The 24546-nt window shown below is 34.0% G+C and overlaps 1 protein-coding gene across 4 annotated transcripts in view; it reads right to left on the bottom strand.

The window, feature by feature from the left end:
• Positions 1–6990, bottom strand: part of LOC131079533 (uncharacterized) — an 82384-nt gene extending 75394 nt beyond the window's left edge. For 2 of the 4 annotated variants that reach the window (XM_058017524.2, XM_058017507.2), the window contains exons 1-3: positions 6839–6990; positions 6627–6704; positions 1250–2692 (exon numbers count right to left, since the gene is read on the bottom strand). In XM_058017524.2, coding sequence (XP_057873507.2) covers positions 1250–1594 — 345 coding nt within the window. In that variant the 5' untranslated portion in view covers positions 1595–2692; positions 6627–6704; positions 6839–6990. Of the gene's footprint in view, positions 1–1249; positions 2693–6626; positions 6799–6838 lie in introns of those variants that run through there. The other 2 variants (XM_058017516.2, XM_059216976.1) reach the window with 2 other exon arrangements.
• Between the last annotated feature and the right edge of the window lie 17556 nt (positions 6991–24546).

The raw sequence follows: 24546 nt of genomic DNA, 5'->3' as shown, positions 1-24546 counted from the left end.
TATTTTGCTACCAGTTTTAATACCTTAATATATTGTTACAATACTATATGTTATGAGTCTTTGTCACCTCAAAGTGCAGCAATATACTATTCTTGCTGCATCAGATTTGGGCATGAGGTTTAGTGATCTATGGTTCTGTTTTCATGGTGCTGTGACAAGAGTTTGGCAGGGGTGCAGTGGTTTTGGCAGTGATATTTGTCAGGGATACATTATTTTGGCAAGGGTTTATTTGACAGTGTGAATACAGTACAGGCTTTCTCCACGTCTATTCTTCCATGGGTTCTATTGACTATTTGGCAAGTTGTAGTTCAGTTAGGATGTTCCTCATCCTTGTCCCTGTCAGTTCTGTGAGGCTAGAGGACTTTGTGGACACTGTACAGGCAGTTTTTCATCAGGTTTGCTTCTTTGGCTATATCATTATCCCGTGGCTACTATGCAATCAGTTTATTTTCAGTTTTGCTACAGCTCCGGCTTCCTTGTTGGTGAATCTGGCCTATTTCATACCCCAGATCTGTTGGTCATTCTATGCTCCTGCTCTGAATACTGTATGTAATATACCTTGGTCTGGTTCTGGGGGTCTGTAAGTGGACATTGCAATACTGCTGTTACGTGATCTTTTTTGGGGGCAGCAGTCTTGGGTATATGCCCACTTTGCTGCATCTGATTGTACTCTCGGTATTTTCTTTGGTAATCTATTATCAATTAAAAAATACTATATGTTGTTCTCTTTTGGCTTCTGAATTCCTTAAATAATGGTGTGCCAAACTTGCATATTTAGCTTACCGGACTGGTTTTTCTGAGCCTTCTTGGCTTCAATTATGTGATTCTCATTGTATGAATCTTTGTGCAAGCTGTGGCTGATGTAATCTCCTTGATACATCTATATTGTAACTCGTTTTCTTTTAGTAATAGATCAACTTTATTTTTATTAAATCTATTAAAGTCCTTCCTCACCTTTCTAATGAAGGTGAAAACACCATTCAGAAATACCATGAACATTGTCATGAAAAAAAAAAATTGAAAGAAATGATCAGGGAACTCATTCAATCACTGTCAAAGGTTATCTATTGACACCATTGCCTAGATGTAAGGTGATCAAAGGAATAAGAATTTAACCCTAGAGCTTTTATAAATTGGCAATGCCACATCAATATAACTGCAGAAGAAGCTTGAACATAAATTACAATCCTTCGACTATTTTAGTATGCATGTTTCGAGATAATAGATTAGTCCACATAGAATACATTACCTCTTTGTGTTCCACAGCTTTCCATAACCTGCCTTGAGTTTCCTTAACCTCTGCATTTGGGCTTCTGTCTTCAGCTAGAATTGATTTTGAACTAGACGTCATTAACAGGACAGTCCCACCATTCTCTTCAACCATTGGTGATTTTAATATCTTCTTTCTGTCTGCAGCAGAAAAATCCATCATATTAAAATTAGCTAAGAAGCCTAAATCTGGACTTCTTCTGTTAAACCCATACTTCAGTGATGATGCCTCAAATATCAAAGGTCGCTTTGTTTCAAATGCCCGCCTTCTGTGTTTTAGTAGACTAGTGAGCTCCATTTCATAGCCATTAGTTAAATCATGCATGCTGCTTTCATCAAAGAATTCTGCACCTTGTCCGCTGTTTATGCAAAGGTTCTCTTTGGCAATAGGAGCTTCTACGACATTTTCAGTACCATGTTAACTCCTTGCTGCCAGTGCCAAAAGGGAAGCTAACATCATTGAGATCCAAATCTGGGCTATCAGCAATGTCTTCTCCAACTGTTTTCAATAAAGAAGTAGAGTGTTTTCTATGGGGTTATAATGTAACTTCTGGAGTTCCTTCTCTTGACCCAATTAGAGAAAAAAAAATATTCTGCCATCAGTACACATGAATGCCAATTTCCAGTACTTCGAACACCTCAAGTTTAATGAAGTTCCTATTTTAAAAAATTTAGTACAAAACGACCTGCTTTTTGAGACACTGAGGAGCCTCTTCTTCATCTTTCCATTTACCAGATACTGAAACAAAATTACTTAAGGTATAAAATGAGAGAATCACTCCTCCCTTCTTCCATGTAACATCCATGCAGAAAACTCTGATTTGCATGCACACCCAGATATTTCCTACCTATTACATATAAATTCACTTGAATGCTTTTTGAAATGTCTATGTCTGTTTAAAAGCATTATTTCAATACTTTTTTTTTATCTTGCCTCCATGAAATATAACAAAATAGCAATAACTTACTTTCATATGATTTTAGTCTACAGACTCTATTCACTTTCTCATTCTATTAAATCTGGTCTACCATGTAATTTTTGTCCACTGTAGGGGTATGCCCATCCTGAATGCTCCAAGTTTAGGAGATCTATTTGTCTATTAGCTAAACCGCTTCTTTTCAATCCCTAAAAAGCCTACAGCAGCACCTTAAAGCTCTTCAGCTGTTGCCCTCTAATCTTTTTGACAGAAAGGAACCTCAACTGCAATCCTGTCATGTGTGTATTCCCTTGGGACTCACAGGTCAAGAAATTGGTAATGTCACTTCAATTGTTTGAAATCGAGGAAGATATATTGCAACTGCTCCCAAGACAAAAAAAATCTGGTTCAAAAGTAATGGCTCAGATAGTTGTATCAGCTCCACTTTCCAAAAGTTTAACAGCATCAAATCTTGGCTTCAGTGCACCATATAAAAGTCCTTTTTCCTGCAACCATTTCAAACTCCTTTTTTAATAATTTTTAACCATGTAAATGACCTGGGTTATAAAACCAAAAATGTGTTCTGTTCTCAAATTTACATTTCCCTGTGTAATTATTACATGGTCGGTTAACAATGTGCCCCAATCTCTACTCTTTTTGTCAAATTCAGAATTCTCTGAAAGGAAAACCTACATGAAAACTGATGTTTGTCCAATATAAATCCTCAAAGGGATTTCACAGATTTTAGTAGCCTGTGGCCACGTTGCATTCTTGGTCAGTAATTATTTTTTTTCATATTGTAAGTTTTGAAAACATGATTGTGATAAAGTGCAACAGCCTCCAGGATGAACGTCAATAGAAGGCCTTTCATCTTTACAAAATGAATGGATAAAAAATGCCAATGAATTATAGCAGCATGCTTTTCCATTTTAAAAAAGAAAAAAATTCTTGCTAAATTTGATCTGTATGCTTCAACAGTACTTATCTTCCAACATTTATTGTTTTAGTTCCATCCACTCATGAATAGAAATTATCGAGACAAGATCTTCACCGTTTATAAAAGACAAGCTGATTTTCCAGATGAAACAAATGCATCTGTCATGGCTACATATCTGCAGTGTGATTTCTTAGTTCCTACAGATGCTTAACATGAGACACATGGAACACATGTGGAATTCCATCAAAATTGAATCAAGGAAACTCATAGTTCAGAAAAGGATGTCATTTCATCAACTTGAGCATAATTAACACTAGAATGCAATTTACATCATTTAAAGAAGCTGCATTGAGATTATATGATTGCAATTGGAGACCAAATCATTTCTTAAACATAAGTGAATACACGAAAAACTTAAACAAAACGATTTCCAGTATAGAACTAATGAGATTGCAGTACAGACACTTTCTTTTCAGTTGAATCAAAAGAACCCTGTTCCTCTATCTACCCCCACAAAAATCTATAGAGAAGACAATGAATTCTGAGCTATACTGCTTCATGTGTTAACTAACTTAGTTTAAATTGTTTATCCATCAAAAGATTTTTATTTAAGTGTTGAGAGTAACACTATAAAAAAGGAGGAGGAAATGTTGTGCCCCTAATCATTCTTTTGTCATCATATGTAATGTAGGAATATGGAGTAGCCAATGCATGGTACAAATAACTTCTGACTAGAAGATAACAGATTCTAGAATTGATTATCTCTAAGTAGTTGGCCCCTTAGGAATCTGGGGATGACCCAACTTAGAGTTGGCTATAAATTGATTATCAGTCATAGAATAATTCTTTTATCATTAATTTTTCTGCTTCCTGGAGGGTGCCCTCTTAACTGACATTGTGTTCATATTTCTGTCAATTGGTATTTATGGCCATGTGCCATCATTTATCAAAAATTCCTGTTCTGCATTACTATTTGCCTTTGAATTGGATTACAAAAAACATCAAGCTTCCGCATTCCACAATGTTACAAGAAAAAATAATTCTAGAAAAATTACACATAGATAAGAGAACTAACATTTTGAACCACACTTTAGTGCGGTGCAAAACATCAATCCTCTCAAATCTATTCAAAATTAGATTATTTCTGTTATTATGGATGAGTGTTTGCTATTGGATGATATTGCTGATGTTATTCTGAATGCTATGCACCATCTACTGGGACATTGCTACCATCTAGAGAATATTTTCATTCTGAAATATATGATTTTCATTATATAGATGCAATCATTATTTCTTAGGCTCATCTACAATTAGTGTCAAGGGCATAATCATCAGTACAAAATCCATTGTTGTCATGATAAAATGGAATCAAAGGCCCCTAAACTGGAGTCACAATCAATTTAATCAATGTAGTCAATGATAATTAAAGAGACTCCATTAAAGAGACTCCCCAAGCTCGATGCCAACATGAGAGAATTTAGAATAAAATGTCAATTAAATGTTCATATTTTTTCTTGATTGATGATATAGCATAATTTTTATTCTTCTACCTGATTGTTTCTACCTTTTGCAGACAATCTGTTCTAATTTAGGATGCTGAGATCAATCAGTTGTATCAGCTATTGCTAATGAAGTTTGGGGGAAGCAAAGATATAATGAGAGTGCAGCCTGCTGAAAGCAAATGGGAGGATGGTAGAAAAACTAGAGAATCTTCAAATAACTCATTTACCCCCTACTCTCCATATAATCATACCACCACGTTCTGTAATTTGTGGTTCCTGGTAAGGACATTAAAGCTAATCATAGCCTTGGCCCTTTAATTATAGAACAATAACTCTAAAACTTATGTGGCAGCAAACTGATAACAGTTGTAGCTTCCAATATTTAACTGACTGGAAAAATAAGTAGGGTTCAAGGTATCTCCATGGTCCAAAGTACAATATATGTGTCAGCCATGTACTCTCATTTTGTAGTCTTCGCTGAAGCTTGGTAAACTTATAAAGCTAACCAAAAACCTATATGTCTGTGTGTTATTTTCCTTTATAAATAGCAGGGGTGGATCTATCTGGTCAGATCCTTTACCAAGTGCAAATACAATTATACAAAATTTGCTTTTACTACCAGTCAGATTAGAATATCTAGAGCTTCAGAGACGAAAAGCAAGGCAGGAAACAAGCATTCTACCAAAATTTTAACTATTAACTATTGAATGTCCAGTGGAGCATCGTCTAATGGTAAGGCAAGGCAATTGCCATGCTGATGACCAATGTTCAAGCCAAACCTTGGATGAATTATGAGGAATAGATAATTATGTTGTGGCTTAAATAAGTCAAACAGTATCCTAAGTTTGATAATTCATTCCTTCATGCTTTAAATAAAATGGTAAACATCAGTGTACAATAGAAGAAATTTTAATAGTTTTATCTATCCTCACAAATCATTGGGATTTGGTACAAACATCCCACACATAGTAATCCCGATAATTTCAATAACGCTGAACTTTCAAATAAATTACAAAACACCTTGATCGTCTAAATCCATCCAACAGGCTACAGAACTCTTTTTGGGACATGTGTTCCACTATTCTCAGCTTCTAAATATTCATTCTAAATTGTTCAAGCCTTCAAGGAGTTGTGTAGTCATGATGGAGTGCGCTTGTAAATTGGAAGCAAGTTCAAAATTAACTTTTTAACAAGCTATGTCTCTGCCAGATTTGCCAAGTTTTGATAGTCTTGCTAATTCTCAGATAGGAAAACTTCGCAATATTCACTGCAGCCTCATGAGGGTAGAATAAACCAATTTTTAAAAAAACAAGAGATTTTAAAAATACATTAAAATCATTTTTGAAAGACAAAAAAGCTAAAAACATGTTTCCTGTTTGTATACCGCAGCAGTTTCTCTTTTTGCTCAGTAGAAAACATCAGCTACACTATGACAGTATGGTTCAATGATAAAAACTTTTGCCTTATCGTGATTTAAGATAATGTAATAATATGCTAATAGCATATATATGGTTTTTTCTTTTTGTGACTCATGTTATTTGTGTTGGACTGTACACAATTCAATTCATTTTTATGAATTATGCTAAAATGTTCTCTTTTTAGTTTACCATGTTTTGTTGAGCTTTATCCCAAACTATCTAAATAAGCACTGGAGCATAGGGAAACAAATTACAATTTAACTAAATATTGCTACGAACACAGGAAAAAAATGAAATTCTCGGTTAAAACAGAGAATTATATACGAAACCTCAATTGGCTAAATTCTAAAGAGGATTATGTGAAAATTCTTATCTGATACACAGGGTTATAAATAAGACCCCAGTTAACAGAATCACACCCCCATGATCGGAAATTAATATAACAGGAGACCTTAGGTCTGGAAAATTACAAAACATGCGTAATCGGCTTGTGTCGGAAAATAAAATTAAGAATTTTCGTAGTAATTTATCACTTGTTGTAAAATTAATGATGTATTTCTAAGTGGTGGGGGAAAATACTTACAGTATCTCCCGTTGCAGCAGATGAACTAAGAAAATGTAAGCTCTCGCGAAGAATTTTTTAAATCAAATAAAGTCCCAACTGATATTGTGTGGAGTTCCACAGACGAATAAAAAACAAATGGTTATATTTGAGCCTACGAAAAAATGATTTGCTCTGTAATTGACAAATATCGAAAACAACGGATTCTAAATCCGTAGATAATATTCGTTTACCTCGATCTTGGTCTGCATTGCTTTGACTGGCGGATGGGCTTGAGAGTTGCAGAGTTTACTTGATTGTACAATGTACTTTTTTAAAAAACTTTGAGTAGGAAATGTTGTTTGTGAGAACGATATTGTGCAAAGTCGTTAATAAGTAATAAAAACAAACATGGTATTCTTTTTTTCCTACCAACACGCGGTTTTATATTTATGTCCATAACTTAATTTGGCTTTTATATAATATAACTTTGGTTTTTATATGAGTAGTTAACTTTTGTGTGATGAAAATAAATGGTTTTTTTAAAGTGAAATGCTCCTTATGATTTTGGCTTTATTTGATTTGCATGATTTTGTTTGTTCCTTAGTCTTGTTTTTAAAGTAGGAGATTTGTGTATTTATGAGAGTGTTTTTTATTTCTTATATGATTGTTGGTGTTGTCAATTAGAAAGCATGAGAAAATGATTTTGAGATGTTTTAATAAATTTATATTAAAAATGGTATTTAAGATAATTCTTTTGTTTCTAATATTGTTTTACTTGTTTGTAGTTGGCTTGAAAACTTTATTCTTGTTAGATATGTTATCGGTAGATTTTTTTTTAAGCATGATGAGGAGTTAGGTCAACTCTACCTAGGTAATTCATGGGGTCTACGTGGAGGTCATCCAAAATCTAAGAGTTTCTTTCTTTCTTTTGTTTTATTGAACTCAAGTTTGCTAAGGTCATTTTGAGCATGGCCCCTAGAACATTCACTCCTCTTTGTTGGTCTTTACACAATGGACTTGAGGTAATGTTCTTTATAAAAACATTCTCTTTGAGTCCTATTCTATGTTGAATTCCCTAGTCTACCCTTACCACTCTAACCCTTCCTAAACTACATCATAGTGGGTCATTAGGGCAAGTTATTTATGTTGAGCAAGAATGCACTCTTCTTAAATTGTCCATAGAAAAGGGTTTTTTATTGAGATTGAATAATCCAAGGACCTTAAGGAATCAATAGAAGTCTAGATAGGAACCCAAAGCCTTACCCAAAGGGTCATGTATCTCAACTTGTCAAACACTTGTTATTGGTGTGAATCCTCATTTACAAAATCGAAGATTGTCCTCTAGTTATCTTGTTCTCTAAGATCCAACCTAAGCAAAATAGTGGTGACTCTCTACCTAAAAAAATGAGGAAAACTAGCCTATAATGATGAATAAAACAAATATTCAAAACTCTAGAGTTAAAGGTGTTAGTTGGGTGCTTTGGGCATCACTAAGCCATTGCGATCCACTCCATCTCAATCTAAAAAACCATTTAATGTAGACAAATTTAGGTATTTTCTCCAAGGACTAATATAGAAGGATATTAAACTCCAATGCATAAACAAGGTAATGTCATCACATCCCATCACTAGTCCTATCCCATCCAAATATTTTATTGACTTTACCAAGTTCAAACCCCTCATATACCTTGAATATTTTAAGTCTAACATCCATAAGCATATAAGATACTCTTCCAATCCATTTGTACAACTCAAAGAGTCCCTCCACATACTAATCACTAGCAATACAACATTTCAATCCTCTCCCATATCATCTAAGCAAATTTGCACGTGTCAAGAATTTGGTCAAAAGCATACCCCAATGTTCCCTATCCTAAATCAAAGTTACATCCATAAACAAGAGACCTTCGATCGAGCACCTTCATGCACTGCATTAAAAATATGTTATATCCTTGACCATCTAACTTTGATCAAGATCTTGTTTAGAACATCCAAGATATTCCAATATTTGAACAAGATCCCATAGATGATCATGAAATCCAAGTTGATCTAATCTTTGATCATCTCGCCTATGATTGAGAAATTCTAGATTATTCCCTCATACACCTCTAACCCATGTATGATCATAAAATTGAAATTGATCCTATTTATAGTCTAATCACCTTCATTCCCTAATATGGGACACTTACCTCCCTTTGACACATAGTAACATAAATCACATTAGATGAGACTATAGAGAAGCTACCAATCAAGTTCAACTACTTTTTCCAAAGCAATATTTTTCGCAAATGAGAAAATACCAAATGTTGATGGATATCAGCTACACAAAGATAGGTTAGCATCCTTCTTTCAAAATAATAAATATCCCATTACAAACAAAATATTTCAAATCATGCAATATTAAGGAATGGGATTAGACATACATGAGTAAGGAATTTTAGAACCAGTATAGTTTCCAAAAAATTCTAAATATGAAGGCCTTGGTTATTCATTTATCAACAAATCTAATGATGATAGTGATACCTTAACAATATTTTGAAAACCTTCATCTAATACAACCACCAAAATAGAGCCATGTGTAGTCCTTATCATGACATTGCTACCAATACTTCTCCCATACACACCATTAACCATCATTCACAAATCCTTAAAACCACCAATTGGGACCAACAAAAAGAAAAGTTCTAAAAAGAAAATATCAAAACCAAATGTAAAAAACTATTGAATCCAAAATTCCAAGGGGACACATGAAGTCAAGATGGATCTTAAAGAAAATTGGATCGAGCAAAGAAAATAATCCAAATCCAATTGTCACTCAAAAAGTAGAGCCATGAGAAAAGAGATCTCCTACATATAACAAGTGTCCACCTCCTTCAAAAATGTCATTATGTAAGGCCTATAAAAGTATAAGCTCCAAACAAAATTCTAATCTAAAATCCAAACTCCATCATCAACCATTCCAAGTTTGGAAAATAAAATCCTATATCTAAAATTTCAAAGAATCCATCACATCTGCATTTTCCTAGCATAATCCAACATCTTGTCTAAAGTCCAAACATCCAAATTCATATATCCATTGTGTCTTTGCAGCAATACTTTATTCTAAGGAATCTCATGGTAATCTAGCATGATGTGTATATTCAAATAAGATCAACCCTAGTATAAAAAAGGATCACAATAACATCCATGGGTTGTATACAAGTGTCATGCTCTTGACAAAGTAGTTATTTTGTATAGAAAACTACTGGCATATCATGATACCAGCATCTACATTAGCATCATCAAATGGACTAGAATAGTTGAAGATCGATATCATTTAGAAAATAGCAAAAAAAGAAAAATCAAAGATATAAAATATATCCAATAGTGAAAACTCATATGGCACTTTGGATAAGTCCCATGATGAAAAATTGGTAAATAGGTGTCATACATAATATTAACTATCTATGTGATGTTGGCAAGAGACATTGTTTCGAAAGAGATTAGTGCTTGAGGATTGTTTAGGGGTTGTCGTTGATGACAACTTAGATCATATGTATTATCCGGTATATGCAAATTCATTCTACCGGAAGTTCTAAGCCTATTTTGCTTAAGTCTAGAAAGTGGAACACAATGTTCGGCAGAGTGTGAGTACATTGAGCAGAGCTCGATTTTGGGTGCACATTTTTGTTTGCAGTGAAAAAGGTAGTTGATTCAATGATTGGAATTGCTTAGTTCGCAATCCTAGATTTCGATGTTGATTCTAGTGCAAGTTTGATGATCTGGTATCTGATATTTTTAGAAGAACAAGGTTAATTTGGTACAACGTATTATGTGGAATCTTCGGGATGATTTTGTTGATTGGTGTTGTGTTCGAGGTTGCTGTGATGACTTATTTGAAGCATGTTATCAATTCATTTTTGGTCCACATGTGCATTGGTAATCGGATTGAGCTGAATTCTTGTTACACGTTTCATATTTTGTGGATATTTTTGGAACTAACATGTTGGTGACCTAAACAAGTGATGCAGATATATTTAAGATCAATCAATATTTAGCTTTACTAGGGAAACATCATCTTCATCAATCGATCAATCAATATTCAGCTTTACTAGGGAAAAAAAACATGTTTATCTTTGCATCATCATGTATGCTTTCTTGTTTACTTGTTCAAAATTTTTATCAATCTACATTTATCATGGTCCTTATATTAATACAATCATCCCTAATTTCTTCTACCCATACTTGTAGCAATACTCCAATATTTCATGTTTTTTTTGTTCTCTAATAATTTTGGTAACACTTTTATATCACTCTAGCCCACATTTTTTTCTTCAATGTTGGCAATGTCTCCCTTGTTAGGGTATAGTAAATTATAATCCCCTTATCACTTTCCAACAACAATACCCTTAAGGGAACCTTCTACATTGAAGGACTGCCATCTTACGTCAAAATTTGAGGATTCACCACCACCTCCCCAACTTTAGGAAGACAATATGAAAAACCCTTTAAAAATTCATTTTAACTTAATATAGTCCTTTATTTCACTCTTACAATTTCTACAATCTCTAGTGATGTGCCAAACTTTCCAACAATTAAAACATCTAATGCAAAGACATTCATAATCTAATTCTTGACTTTGAACATAAAGAAATAAAGAAGGTTTGATTTTCTTAAATTAACTTTTATGTATGTCCTAGCATATGTGGCTAAATAATTACCCTATGATGCTCAAACTAAAGACATATTTCCCTAGGAAGTTGCCAATCAATTTGAAAAGTTCTCAAGAAATTTTATACATTTAAATCAATAACAGGACATCTTGGATCAAATCTAAAGTGACGATCAAACCTTGTTGACTAGGTTTGAATATACAAACCAACATTACCCATGAACCATAGGCCTCCCTTAAGAATCATAATTTGCAAAACTACCTAATGGAAAAAAAGAGCTAACCTCCAAATTAGGGCAATCACATTTTTCCAATATCTAGGCCTTGATTGTCTCTATAATTGCCAAATCCTATTAATTTTGCTATTACTACAATCTTTTTCAATCTTTCTACTTTGGAATTTGGTATCCATCTAGAATTTTAATCAATGGGTCTTTAAAATCTGCTTCCAAATTAACATTTCACACCATAATTTTTTTACTACCATACCTTGGCCTCTAACCCATCTTCAAAACTCATACCCTTTGTTGCACTATCCTCCTCCTCTTTCCCTTATCATGCCTGAACATCCCTTATTACCAAGTTCACTCATTTTTTCTCTCTTGGTGGATCTAAGGATAAGATCTTATGGGATTTCAAGTTCTATTTTCATGGAGCAAGAGGTTGTTTAGGACAACATATTTTAGCAGGTGCAATTGGGGTGGGGCTAGAAATTGCCCCACCAACTTAGGAATTTTTTCCGCCACTTGTCAATTAGCTACTATTTTAAATTCTTGCTAGAAAAGAAATAGGACATGGTGTTTATTTATAAATTTTTCATTTGCAACATTCTTCATGAGATCACTAGCTTCCCTAAATTTTGGAACTTAAACTTTTAAGCTACTCTGCACTACTAAATCATGGGACCACTAGCTTTAAAATATTCCAAAAAATCTAAACAACACCCATTGATGTTTTTAGGAAGCCCCCCTCCATGAGACCTTACCCTAAGATCTTTAGCATATCCATTTTTTTTACTGTAGAAATTTAATTACATTTACAATATGAAATGTGATCATAATATTATATTTGTGATCATAATATTATATTTTCTCAAATTTTCTGATTTTTTTTATAAAGGTTTGAAATCTAGACACTAATTTTACTCTCTTCATTTTACTGATTATTGAAATGCCATACAACATTTAAATGTTCTATTTGATTTTTTTTTTCTACATTAGGTCTTTGGTGTTCTTCTTCCTTCCTTGTAAACTGCACATCTTTCTCCCTCATCTTTTTAACCTACCTTGATCTATAATTCATCTATTTTTTCCCTTCAACTCTCTTATTACATCTTGATGATTGGATCACGGAGTATGATCTAAAACGTTGATGTAAAAAAATCTTACATAGTTAAATCCAGAAACAATATTCATTTGCATGGACTGTGGAAATTTAATTTGTTCAAAAGACCTCATTTAAGCTTTTATTTAAGTATTTATATACCAGATTTGATTTTTATTTTTATTTTCTGTATTAAGTCTTTGGTGTTCTTCTTCCTTCCTTATAAACTACACATCTTTGTCCCTCCTCTTTTTAACCTACCTTGATCTACAACTCATCTATGTTTTTCCTTTAGCTCTCTTATTACATCTTGATGATTGGATCATGGAGTATGATCTAAAACGTTAATGTAAAAAATTCTTACATAGTTAAATCCAGAAACAATATTCATTTGCATGGACTGTGGAAATTTAATTTGTTAAAAAGACCTCATTTAAGCTTTTATTTGAGTATTTAAATAACAAATACATATTTTGAAATCTGCCACCAGTCATTTATTCAAAAAGAATTCAAATATGATGTATCATAAACCAATTCAAAGTATTGATGATTCATTCGATGATATTTATTTGTTAATCATTGAACTATTTTGATGTACTGTCAGAACCATACAATCTACCAACATCGGTTATTGGTGATAACAATCTATCATGGATATAGTTCATAGTTGCCATGAGCGTATAAGTTTGGGTGTTAGCGTGTAGATCATTTCAATAATTTTCTTTTGGAAAAAACTTTTGTTTTTAAAATTTTCAAAATTAAAGTAATAAATAATGTCTTTTGGTCGGTTTAGGGAAAGTCTTGGGGTACTTTGGGCTCGGAACTGGCCTTTTGCGGCCCGGTGATCTTGCTTTAATCACCGAAATGGAAGAATCTCTAACTTTTTACCTGTTTCTTTTAGACCTTAAAGGCCCATCTCTCATGAAACACAGAGCTTTTGTAGCAATGGCACATGTCTTCTTGAAATGAAAATTTGTTTCAGACCAAGGTGGAGACCTGGATAAGGAAGACAAATTTAGAGATTTCGCTATCTTAAACGATAAGCTCTCTCCAAAAGAAGAAAAAGAAGTACCTGTCCAAAATGGCACCAATTCAACTCACTTGCAGAGTGGCCAAGGTATTGGCCATGGGCAGCTCAGTCAAGGTGGTGGTCGTGGCCTCGGAAGGGATAGGGGCAGAGGTCGGGGTTGGGGTTGTAGAGGTCATGGGGGTTGTGGTTTAGCTGTATATGGTCTCCAGCTTGGGCCTTCATCCTAGGAGTGTTCACAATCAGAAAGAGATGAATTTTTTGCAGACAATGATCTTTTTTGTTTTTGTTTTAGTTCTCAGTAGTTAAGCTTCAAACCGTATTGCTGAGCAGATTAGACTAAAGGTTTTTTGATAAACTCTAGAAATTTTGTTGTGGTTTCTTATTAGATGTTGTCAGAAAAATATCTCCTACTATGAAAGACTCGAAAAGGGTTCTTAGACTGCTAAAATTTGTATTTAAGGACTTCTTTTTTAATATAAAACTTTTGGCTTTGCCGTTTGCTGACTTAAAAAAACATATTCTACATAGATTTTGTAAAATATAAATATGCTATCACATAATTTTACTATTATATTATAGAAATGCTTTTTGCAATTTCACTAAATAATTTTGTACACTAAAGTTCAATGTTAATTTCATATCAAAAAATCAATATTTAAATTATGATTCTCGTCTCTACAACAGTTGGATTTAAATATCATCCTAGTTATTTATTTGCTACTTAATATCAACATATGTATCAATTTTATTCTATTATTAATGGCAAATAAAATCTATTATATAGTATTGTATTCATATGAAATATCCTAAAGCCTAGAGAAAAGAAAGAGTAGAAGATTAATGAACAACATAAGATCCACAATCCAGTTAAAAAATAACAAGAGTACTTAACTTTTTATAAAGTTCAGTGCTAAAATAACTTGTGATTTCTAATTGCCTCTTTTCTGAACCAATGTCAAGGACAAGAAAGAGTAGTCAATCTTGAGGATTCTTATAAAGTTCAGTGTTACAATAACTTGTGAAGTATCAAATTCAGAAATGTCTAATTGGCCTCTTTTTTAAACCAATATCAAGATAAGCAAGAGTACTCAACTTTGAGGATTCTAATTTGTGAAGTCTCAAATCTAGAAAGATCTAATCGACCTCTTTTCTAAACCAATGTCAAGACAAATAATTATACATTCTAATATTTTTCGTTATCTCTCTCTAAACATTCCCTATCTATGAGATTTTCAATTCTCTCTTTAACTTCTTTCGTATTCAGATTTCATCATCATCAAACCCACTTTGTTGCACCTCCAAATATAGATTTGATAATCAACCTCCGAATATTCATTAGCACCAAATGAGACCTTCCCTTTGACTATTTGCTTATCCAAATTGCAAAGGATACCATTCCTCCATCTCCATCATTCTTTATGGATTTCTCCAAGCAAACCTAAACTTCTCTCACTAACCAAAACCACAATAGATTGAGTTTTGAGCCAAACATACTTCTATAAATAGATCCAAGGATTTGATGAAGTACTGCAAATTTCTAGGCCAACAAGCTTTGAATCCCAAGCTTGAACTCCATGACATATGGCATGGGTGATAGTAGGATTATTAACTTACTGTTTTGTTTTTTCCTGATTAAAATTTATTATATTAGACATCTTGTATGCATTTCTTTATTATTGATAAGATTCTTATCCTTCTCAAAATCAAGTTGTTTTAACATATATTTTTATGGTTTCTCTAAAACATAGATTGCAATTTATTTTAATTATTTTTTTTCTATGGAGTTTAAAATATTTCTAATAGTTAAATCTTTTATAAGATAATTTTTAATTAGGGATTACCATGTAATGATTATATTAAATTGTATAAATTTAGTAATAAGAATAAAATCAATAAATTATATGAATACAAGTTTTGTGTGGAGAAATGTTTTGAATAAAAACTTCCACATAAGAAACAATGCAAGAATGTATAAATTTATTCAATGTAAAGAGATACATCTAGAGCATGGTAACGCTCTTTTCACTTTGAGGATACACTAACAACACCTATATATCTATTAAATAAATTTATACAACTTAGAGAAATGGGAGATGAATACTACAAATGGTTTCCCAAAATATTTAGTACCATCAAACCATTATAAAATACAAAAAATACCGAGTTTAAAATAAAGAGGCTCTTTATATAATAGTAAATGTAACTCCTAATGAGCCACAAATGGTAGAAATGATCTCCATACAAAAAATAGATAGTATCTTTGACTTGTAACTCCATAATATGGAGCATAACCTAAGGTAAACATACAGATTCATCACCTAGCTCATATGAGCCCTGGACAAAAAACATGCAAGATGCTACACTACTCAATTCTCATACCCAAATTGAGAATTTATCAAAAAAAGCTTCATGACCATCATTCCCAACTTTGCCTTCTTCATAACTACATATAATGGCTAATGATATTTGTAATGAATATTTATCATAAATTATTTTCTAAAATGTTAGAAATAGATTAAAATCTAAATGGTATCTCAATCCCAACATTTTTCATTTGACACTATACATTGCAAATAAATTTACATGACCTAAATACAAGTATAATTAATTATAAGGATCAAGATCCATGGCTTTCTGACATGAAGAGAATATTTTTTGGTCACTAACTTCATAAGAATACTTACAATATTGTCTAGACTACCAACATACTTTGACAAAACCTACCATTCTCAACCTTTTTCACATAAAGTAAACATCAAAATTCTTATTACATGCATGATACAAGAGATTCCTACCCAATAAACTAGAACTCTTACTATCATATCAAATCTAATAACTTTACAATTCAAACTAATATATGTGTGCAAATTCCCTATAACCAAATTACCTCCTTATAGATAGGTATAATGGTCGTATATTCTACCTAACTGGTAAAAAAAGAAATCTTGGGATACATTTAACCTATCCAACTCATTGCACCTCCAATTAAATAAAAGACACGTCCATGCTAATAGACCTTAGACTATCCAATTTGTATGCCTTTGAAATCTTCATCTGCGAATTTCTATATGTCTAACAACTTTTGCACATAATAGATACCATGATAACACAAATAATACTAAAAAGTTTTATGCAAATATGCTATAATGCCATGTTTAAAGAATGAAACAATTTTTTTTTTAAATGAAGACAACAACACGAAATGTATAACAATAACATGTTGCACTTGATCCATAATGTGCACACTGTTGAAATGTGGCGATTGATCAGCAAAGTACTGTACACTCAATACGTATCCTCGCAAATTTTTTGTTGATGAAAACTGACATTGTAATAAAACCCTAAAAAGGCCGACTTTGTTTGTTTCCCTAAAAACACATGTTATAAGCGGTTGGGATGCTTAAGGCATTGTAAGGTTGATGTACTATTTTTCCTAGATAATAAGAAAGATTGGATGGCTATGTATGGTGGATGTAACCCATTTTGGGTGAACCACATTAAATCTCTATGTTATCTGTGTCATGTTTTATTTCTTTATCTTTTTATTTAAATCTGCATATAATTGTTAGTTCATATTTGCTTCGGATTTGCTTGAAACCCTAACAATTGGTATCAGAGCGAGGTTTTCTATAAATTGGCAGGACTTTCAGATTTGAGTGGGAGCAATGGAGGATTCCAAATTCAAGGTTGAAAAGTTTAACGACCAGAATTATCAGTTATGGAAAATGCAGATGGAGGATTACTTGTATCAAAAGGATTTGTGGCGGCCATTGGAAGGAAAGGCAAAGAAAACAACCACAATGTCAAATGAAGAGTGGGACATTTTAGATAGAAAGGCACTGGGATCCATTCGATTGTGCCTTGCACCGTCTATAGCATTCAATATAACAGAAGCAAAAATGACTATAGATTTGATGGCGACATTAGCTAAGTTGTATGAGAAACCCTCGGCTTCGAATAAGGTATTTTTTATGAAGCGTCTGTTTAATTTGAAAATGAGTGAGGAAGGATCTGTAGCGGAGCACTTAAATGAATTTAATACAATTACTAGTCAATTGTCTTTGGTAAAAATTACTTTTGCAGAAGAGGTTAGGGCTCTCTTGATTTTATGTTCTTTGCCAGAAAGCTAGAATAGCTTGGTTATGGTTGTAAGTAACTCTGTCTCTAGTAAAAATACTTTGGTATTTGATGATATTGTTGGTGTTATCCTAAGCGAGGAAATGCGAAGGAAAAGCACAGGTGAGACTCCAACATCATCGAGTAGTGTTTTGAATGTGGAGAACAGAGGAAGATCAAAGGAAAGAGGAAAAGGCCCTGGGAATGAGAAGTCATGAGGGAAGTCAAAGAAAGGACACTTTCAATCTAGAGGAAAGAAAGATTGCTGGTATTGCGGAAAGCCTGGTCATCTAAAGAAAGATTGTTGGTCTCAGAAAAATAAAGAAGGAGAAAAAATTGAAAATGTTAGTAAGGAAGCTAATATTGCAAGTAATACTTTACAAGATGCTTTAATCTTATGTTTGGATAATGTTAATGATTCCTGGGTAATAGATTCTAGGGCTTCATTTCATGCTACACCCAATAGAAAATAGTTTCTAGATTATGTTCAAGGTGATTTTGGACAGGTATATTTGGGTGATGATGAGCCCTGTCAAATTGTTGGAAAAGGAAAGATAAAGATCAAGTTGCAGAATGGAAATGACTGGTTTCTGCAGGAGGTAAGACATGTTCCTAATTTAAGAAGAAATTTAATTTCTGCAGGGCAACTAGGTAGTGAAGGTTGCATAGTTACCCTCTCAGACAGTATGTGGAAGGTCGCTAAAGGATCATTAGTAATAGATAAAGGTGCGAAGGTAGGCACATTATATCTGTGTACATGCAACACGTACTCTATCCTAGGTGCTATAGATAAAGTTACTGTAGGGACAACAACAATAAATGTTGCAAGAACAGATTCGATAATGTGACACCATAGGCTTGGGCACATGAGTGAGAAAGGGATGAAAACCCGTCACTCCAAAAATCTATTGCCAGGACTAAAGAAGATTGATTTAGAGTTTTGTGAAAACTATGTTTATGGTAAACAGAAAAGAGTCAGATTTCTCAAGGTTGGGAAAGAGAAGAAGAGTGAGAAGTTAGAGCTTGTACATTTAGATGTATGGGGACCTGCTTAGGTATTATCTCTTGGTGGCTCTTATTATTATGTTATTTTTATTGATGACTCAACCAGAAAAACATGGGTATATTTCCTAAAAAAAAATCAGATGTTTTTGAAACTTTTAAGAAATGGAAAGCTTTGGTTGAGAATGAGACGGGAAAAAAGTTGAAGTGTCTTAGATCGGATAATGGAGGTGAGTATTGCAGCAAAGCATTTGAAGATTACTGCTCCTTAAATGGGATTCGAAAGTAGAAGATAGTTCCAGGAACTCCACAGGAAAATGGTGTGTCAGAGATAATGAATAGGACTATCATGGAAGGCGCGAGGAGCATGAGATTGCATGCTAGATTGCCCTTACATTTTTGGGCAGATGTTGTACATACTGTTGTCTATTTGATAAATAGAGGACCTTCAACCCCTTTGGATGGTGGTATTCCAGAGAAGGCATGGACTGGTAAAAAGGTAAATTATTTTTTTCTAAAAACTTTTGGTTGCGAAGCTTTTGTCCATGTTGATAAAGAAAATAGAACCAAGCTTGATGCTAAATCTCATAAATGTACCTTCATTGGATATGGGATAGATGAATATGGCTATTGGTTATGGGATTTTAAAAATAAAAAATAATTAGAAGTAGAGATGTTATATTCAATGAGAAGGTTATGTATAAAGAACAAATGCAGGGAAAGAAGCATGAACAGGACAAACAAGAATATGTGGTGTTGGATGAGATTCTGAAAATGAAATGCCATAGGTACTTGATGCTCAGCAACAACAGATTGTCCCACAAACTATTGCAAGTGTTAGACGTTCTACGAGGACAAGTAGACCCCTTGAAAGATTTTCTCCTTCTTTGTATTCTATTTTATTAACAGATTCTGGTGAACCAGAAGAATATGAAGAAGCAATGCAGGTAGATGCCAAACAACAGTGGGAGCTAGGAATGAAAGAGGAGATGGACTCCTTGATGAAAAATAAGACTTGGGACTTAGTCCCTTTACTTGCAGAAAAAAGAGCCTTGCCTAACAAATGGGTTTATCGGCTGAAGGAGGAGGAAGGAGGTCAGAAAAGATATAAGGCCAGACTTGTGGTAAAAGGTTTTGCACAGAAAAAGAGTATAGATTATGATGAAATATTTTCTCCAGTTGTAAAAATGACTTCAATTAGAACTATACTTAGTCTTGTGGCTGCAGATGATTTACATCTTGAACAATTAGATGTCAAAACAACTTTTCTCCATGGAGATTTGGAGGAGGAAATTTACATGTTGCAACCACAAGGATATGAGGTCAAAGGTAAGGAGAACTTGGTGTGCAGGTTGAAGAAAAGTCTGTATGGACTAAAGCAAGCACCCCGACAATGGTATTTAAAATTTGATAGTTTCATGGTTGAACACAGTTATCATAGATGTCATTCTGATCATTGTGTATATTTTAAGAGATTTGATAATGGCAGTTATATTATCCTGTTGCTTTATGTTGATGACATGCTTGTTGCTGGGTCTAACATGCAACATATAAATGATCTTAAACAGAAATTAGCCAGGTCATTTGCTATGAAAGATTTGGGTGCAGCTAAGCAAATTCTTGGTATGAAGATTACATAGGACAAGAAAAATAGAACCTTGAATTTGTCCCAAAGTGACTATATAAAGAAGGTGTTGAAAAGATTTAACATGCAGGATGCAAAAGTAGTTAGTACACCTTTGGTTAGTCATTTCAAATTGACTAAGGAGATGTGCCCAAAGGCACAGGAAGAGCTTAATAAAATGTCTAACATCCCATATTCATCAGCTATTGGCAGTCTGATGTATGCAATGGTATGCACAAGGCCAGATATTGCACATGCAGTGGGAGTTGTGAGCAGGTTTATGAGTAATCCGGGTATGGAACATTGGAATGCTATGAAATGGATTCTTCGGTATTTGAAAGGAACTACTACGAAAGCATTACATTTCAAAGGATCTAATGCTGCTCTGAGTGGATTTGTTGACTCTGATCTGGCAGGTGATAGTGATTCACAGAGGAGTACTACAGGGTATGTTTTTACTATAGGGGGAACAGCAGTCAGTTGGATTTCTAGGTTGCAAAAGGTTGTTGCACTTTCAAGCACTGAAGCTCAGTACGTTGCTGCTATAGAAACCAATAAGGAGATGATTTGGTTGCAATGTTTTTTGGAGGAATTTGGTTAGACACAAGAGGATAGCCCATTGTATATTGATAGCTAGAGTGCCATTCATCTTGCGAAGAACTCTGCTTTTCATTCAAGGGCAAAGCCCATTCAGCTCAGGTACCACTTCATCTAGACTATTTTGGAGGAGGGTCAGTTATGGCTTGAGAAGATTCACACAAGTGAGAATCTTGTTGATATGTTCACGAAGGCAGTTTCATAGGAGAAGCTGATTTCTTCATCAGTTTCTGTTGGTCTTCTTGATTGATAATTGTGGAATTTATACCAGTCGAGTCCTAGTGTTTTATCCAGCGGATGCTGCATGTACAGTGGTGTCGTATAGTATCAGTCTCCAAGTGGGAGATTGTTCGGTGTGGAGCCTGATCAATTTCCAAGTGGGAGATTGTTGAAATGTGGCGACTGATCAACAAAGTACTGTACACTCAGCACGTATCCTCGCAAATTTTTTGCTATTTTTTGTTGATGAAAATCGACATTGTAATAAAACCCTAAAAAGGCCGACTTTGTTTGTTGCCCTAAAAATGCATCTTATAAGCGGTTGGGATGCTTAAGGCATTGTAAGGTTGATGTACTATTTTTGCTAGATAATAAGAAAGATTGGATGACTGTGTATGGTGGACATAACCCATTCTGGGTGAACCATGTTAAATCTCTATGTTATTTGTGTCCTGTTTTATTTCTTTATCTTTTTATTTAAATATGCATATAATTGTTAGTTCACATTTGCTTCGAATCTGCTCAAAACCCTAACACACACGAGTGTCATATGGGACACCATGTGACAAAGGAAACTAAAACAAGAACAAAATCATTATTTATACAAGCAAAGTGACACTAATAGAAGACTTAACAATCATGAGGAAAATCCACCATGATGAACCTATAAGAGAGAGAAGCTCAACAATACCTGAAAGATAATCAGATACTAACCCATGAGCACATTCTCTCACATCCTACAAAGATAGGATGAGAGAATCATAAACCTCTAATCCCCATTTAGACATACTTATAATCTCTAACAACATATTCATAAATCAACAACAACAATGGAATGCCTAGGAGCTAACATCACTTGACTAGACAATGAGGCTATCGATTTTTGAAACAAAGAGCGTGATGAGGGTACATGCACATGAAATAGACTCAATACCAACCTTAGAAAACATCAAACATAACGGGAAACCTTTCACAAGAGGTTTCCTAATTAGGATAGTACAAATACTCCACTAAATGGAATGATGATAGATCACTTCCAGGAAACAAAATGCTTCCCAAGGAAGGGATATGCTATAAGTATTAAAATATAACATTTGTTAATGAAAAGAAAAATTAAGAAGACCCTTGATGTCAAGAAATAGAACTTTTATACACCAAGTTTTCCTATTTGAGGCTCAAAAGTACTTTACATATAATGAATGGGAGGATAATAGATCTCTCAAAGGACTATAGTGTCTAGATTATACACTAGCACCTAGGTGGAATGCTAGCACACAAGTGGGACAGTAGCACCTAGGCGGGAAGGAATCTCATGTATCATCATTAATCAATCAATTAATTTTCAGCTTTACTAGTGAAAAAATCATGTTTATCTTTGCATCAACATGTGTTCTTTCTTGTTTACTTATTCATGCATTTTATCAATCCGCATTTGTCATGGTCCTTATATTAATACAATCATCCCTAATTTCTTCTACCCATCCTTGTAGCAATACTCCAATCATGTGTTTCATTGTTCTCTGATAATTTTGTTAACACTTTTCTATCACTCTGGCTCACATTCTTTCTTCAATGGTGATAGTGTATCCCTTGTTAGGGCATATTAAATTATAATCCACTAATTACTTCCCAACAACAATACCCCTAAGGGAGCCTTGAACATTTAAGGACTCTCATCTTATGAAAAACTTTGAGGATCCGCCACCACCTCCCCAACTTCAGGAAGACAATATGGGGAACCCTTCTAAAATTTATTTTTCTTTCCTTTTAACTTAATATAGTCCTTTATTTCACTCTTACAATTTTGACAATCTCTAGCGATATGCGAAAATTTCTAACAATTAAAGCATCTAATGCAAAGGCATTCATAATCCAATCATGAATCTAAACAAAAAAAATTGAGGAAGGTTTCATTTTCTTAAATTAACTTTTATGCATATGCTAGCAAAGGAGGCTAAAAAATTACCCCCTCTGGTACTCAAACTAAAGACATACTCCCCTAGGAAGTTGCCAACCAATTTGCAAAATTTCTCGAGAAATTTTATACATTTAGATTGGTAACGAAACATCTTGGATCAAATCTAAAGTGAGGATCAAACCTTGGTGAGTAAGTTTGAATATACAAACCAGCATTACCCATGATCCATAGGCCTCCCTTAAGAATATAGCTTTTTCAAATTCATATTGGACAATAATATGAAAAATAGCTAATGCAAAAAAAAACTAACCTCTAGATTAGGGCAATCACATTTTTCCAATATCTAGGCCTTGATTCTCTCCATCAACTATCAAACACCTAGAATCTTTTCTCTCACTACACTATTTTTCAATCTCTACTTTGGAATTTGGTATTCATATAGAATTTTAATCATCAGATCTTCAAAATCCACTTCCAAATTAACATTTCACACCATAATTTTTCTACTACCATACTTTGGCCTCTACCCTATCTTCAAAACTCATGCCCTTTGTGTTGGGAAAAATGGTGTCTCAACCTTGCATTTATGCGAGGTTACTATTTATAGTAAGTTTTCATTTGAACATGAAATGGTGCAAAACTCTCCCTGAAGCTTCTAGTTGGCTAGATAAGCATTCTGGTAAAGTTGCGTCGCAAGGTCACAGCTAGTTTTGAAGATATTAAAGTTTTCATCTTGGAGGGGTGCGATAAAATGTTTAAACTTAATTTTGGGGGCTTTAGAGACTTTGAAACGCCTTGAAAAGTGGCTGTAACTGATGCAGTGGTTACAAGGTGATAGAGCACTTCGTGAGCTTTCCGACGCTTCAAACGGTTCGTCAATCGGACACCCGGTTCTCAAGTTATGGCCTCCGGAAGTTTGTACTCCTGAAATAGGAAAAAATAATTTGTATCGAATACATAAATGAGCTGTAAAAGGGAGCGACATGTGTTGATGTGTGCTTTAACATGTCATAGGGCATCTAGAAGGGAGATAAGGTCGGCTACACCTTATTGGGTGGTTTTAGCCCATGGTTTTGTAATACAGTTTGATGGTTTCTTGTATTGTATCTCCTATTTATGAGGTGTGTGAGATAGAGGTTGCGTGTAAGAGTCTTATGGCTATTGAGTTGCCTCTGAATCTTTGATTAGTGGTATTCCTGCGAAGAGCTTACTCTGCAAGTATGTTGTAATCTGTTTTTGATTGCTGAATAAAATATTGAGCTACTTTTGGAGTGTGGGGTTTTTCTCCCGAAAGGGTTTTCCCCACGTAAATCACTGTTTTGTGGTATGAATGCTATTATATCTATTTCTATTTTCTGTAACTGTTGTAACGATCTAAAAAAGTTTTGCATTACCCTCCTCTCAAGGTTAGTGTAGGAAGTTGTTTCCGCTACTTTACTTCCTTACAAGTGGTATCAGAGCCTGATCACCTTTGGTTTC

This window comes from Cryptomeria japonica, chromosome 1, assembly GCF_030272615.1.
Source record: "Cryptomeria japonica chromosome 1, Sugi_1.0, whole genome shotgun sequence".
NCBI classification, from domain to species: domain Eukaryota; kingdom Viridiplantae; phylum Streptophyta; class Pinopsida; order Cupressales; family Cupressaceae; genus Cryptomeria; species Cryptomeria japonica.
The sequence above is the reverse complement of the archived record's forward strand: the minus strand, read 5'-3'. Positions and strand labels throughout refer to the sequence as shown.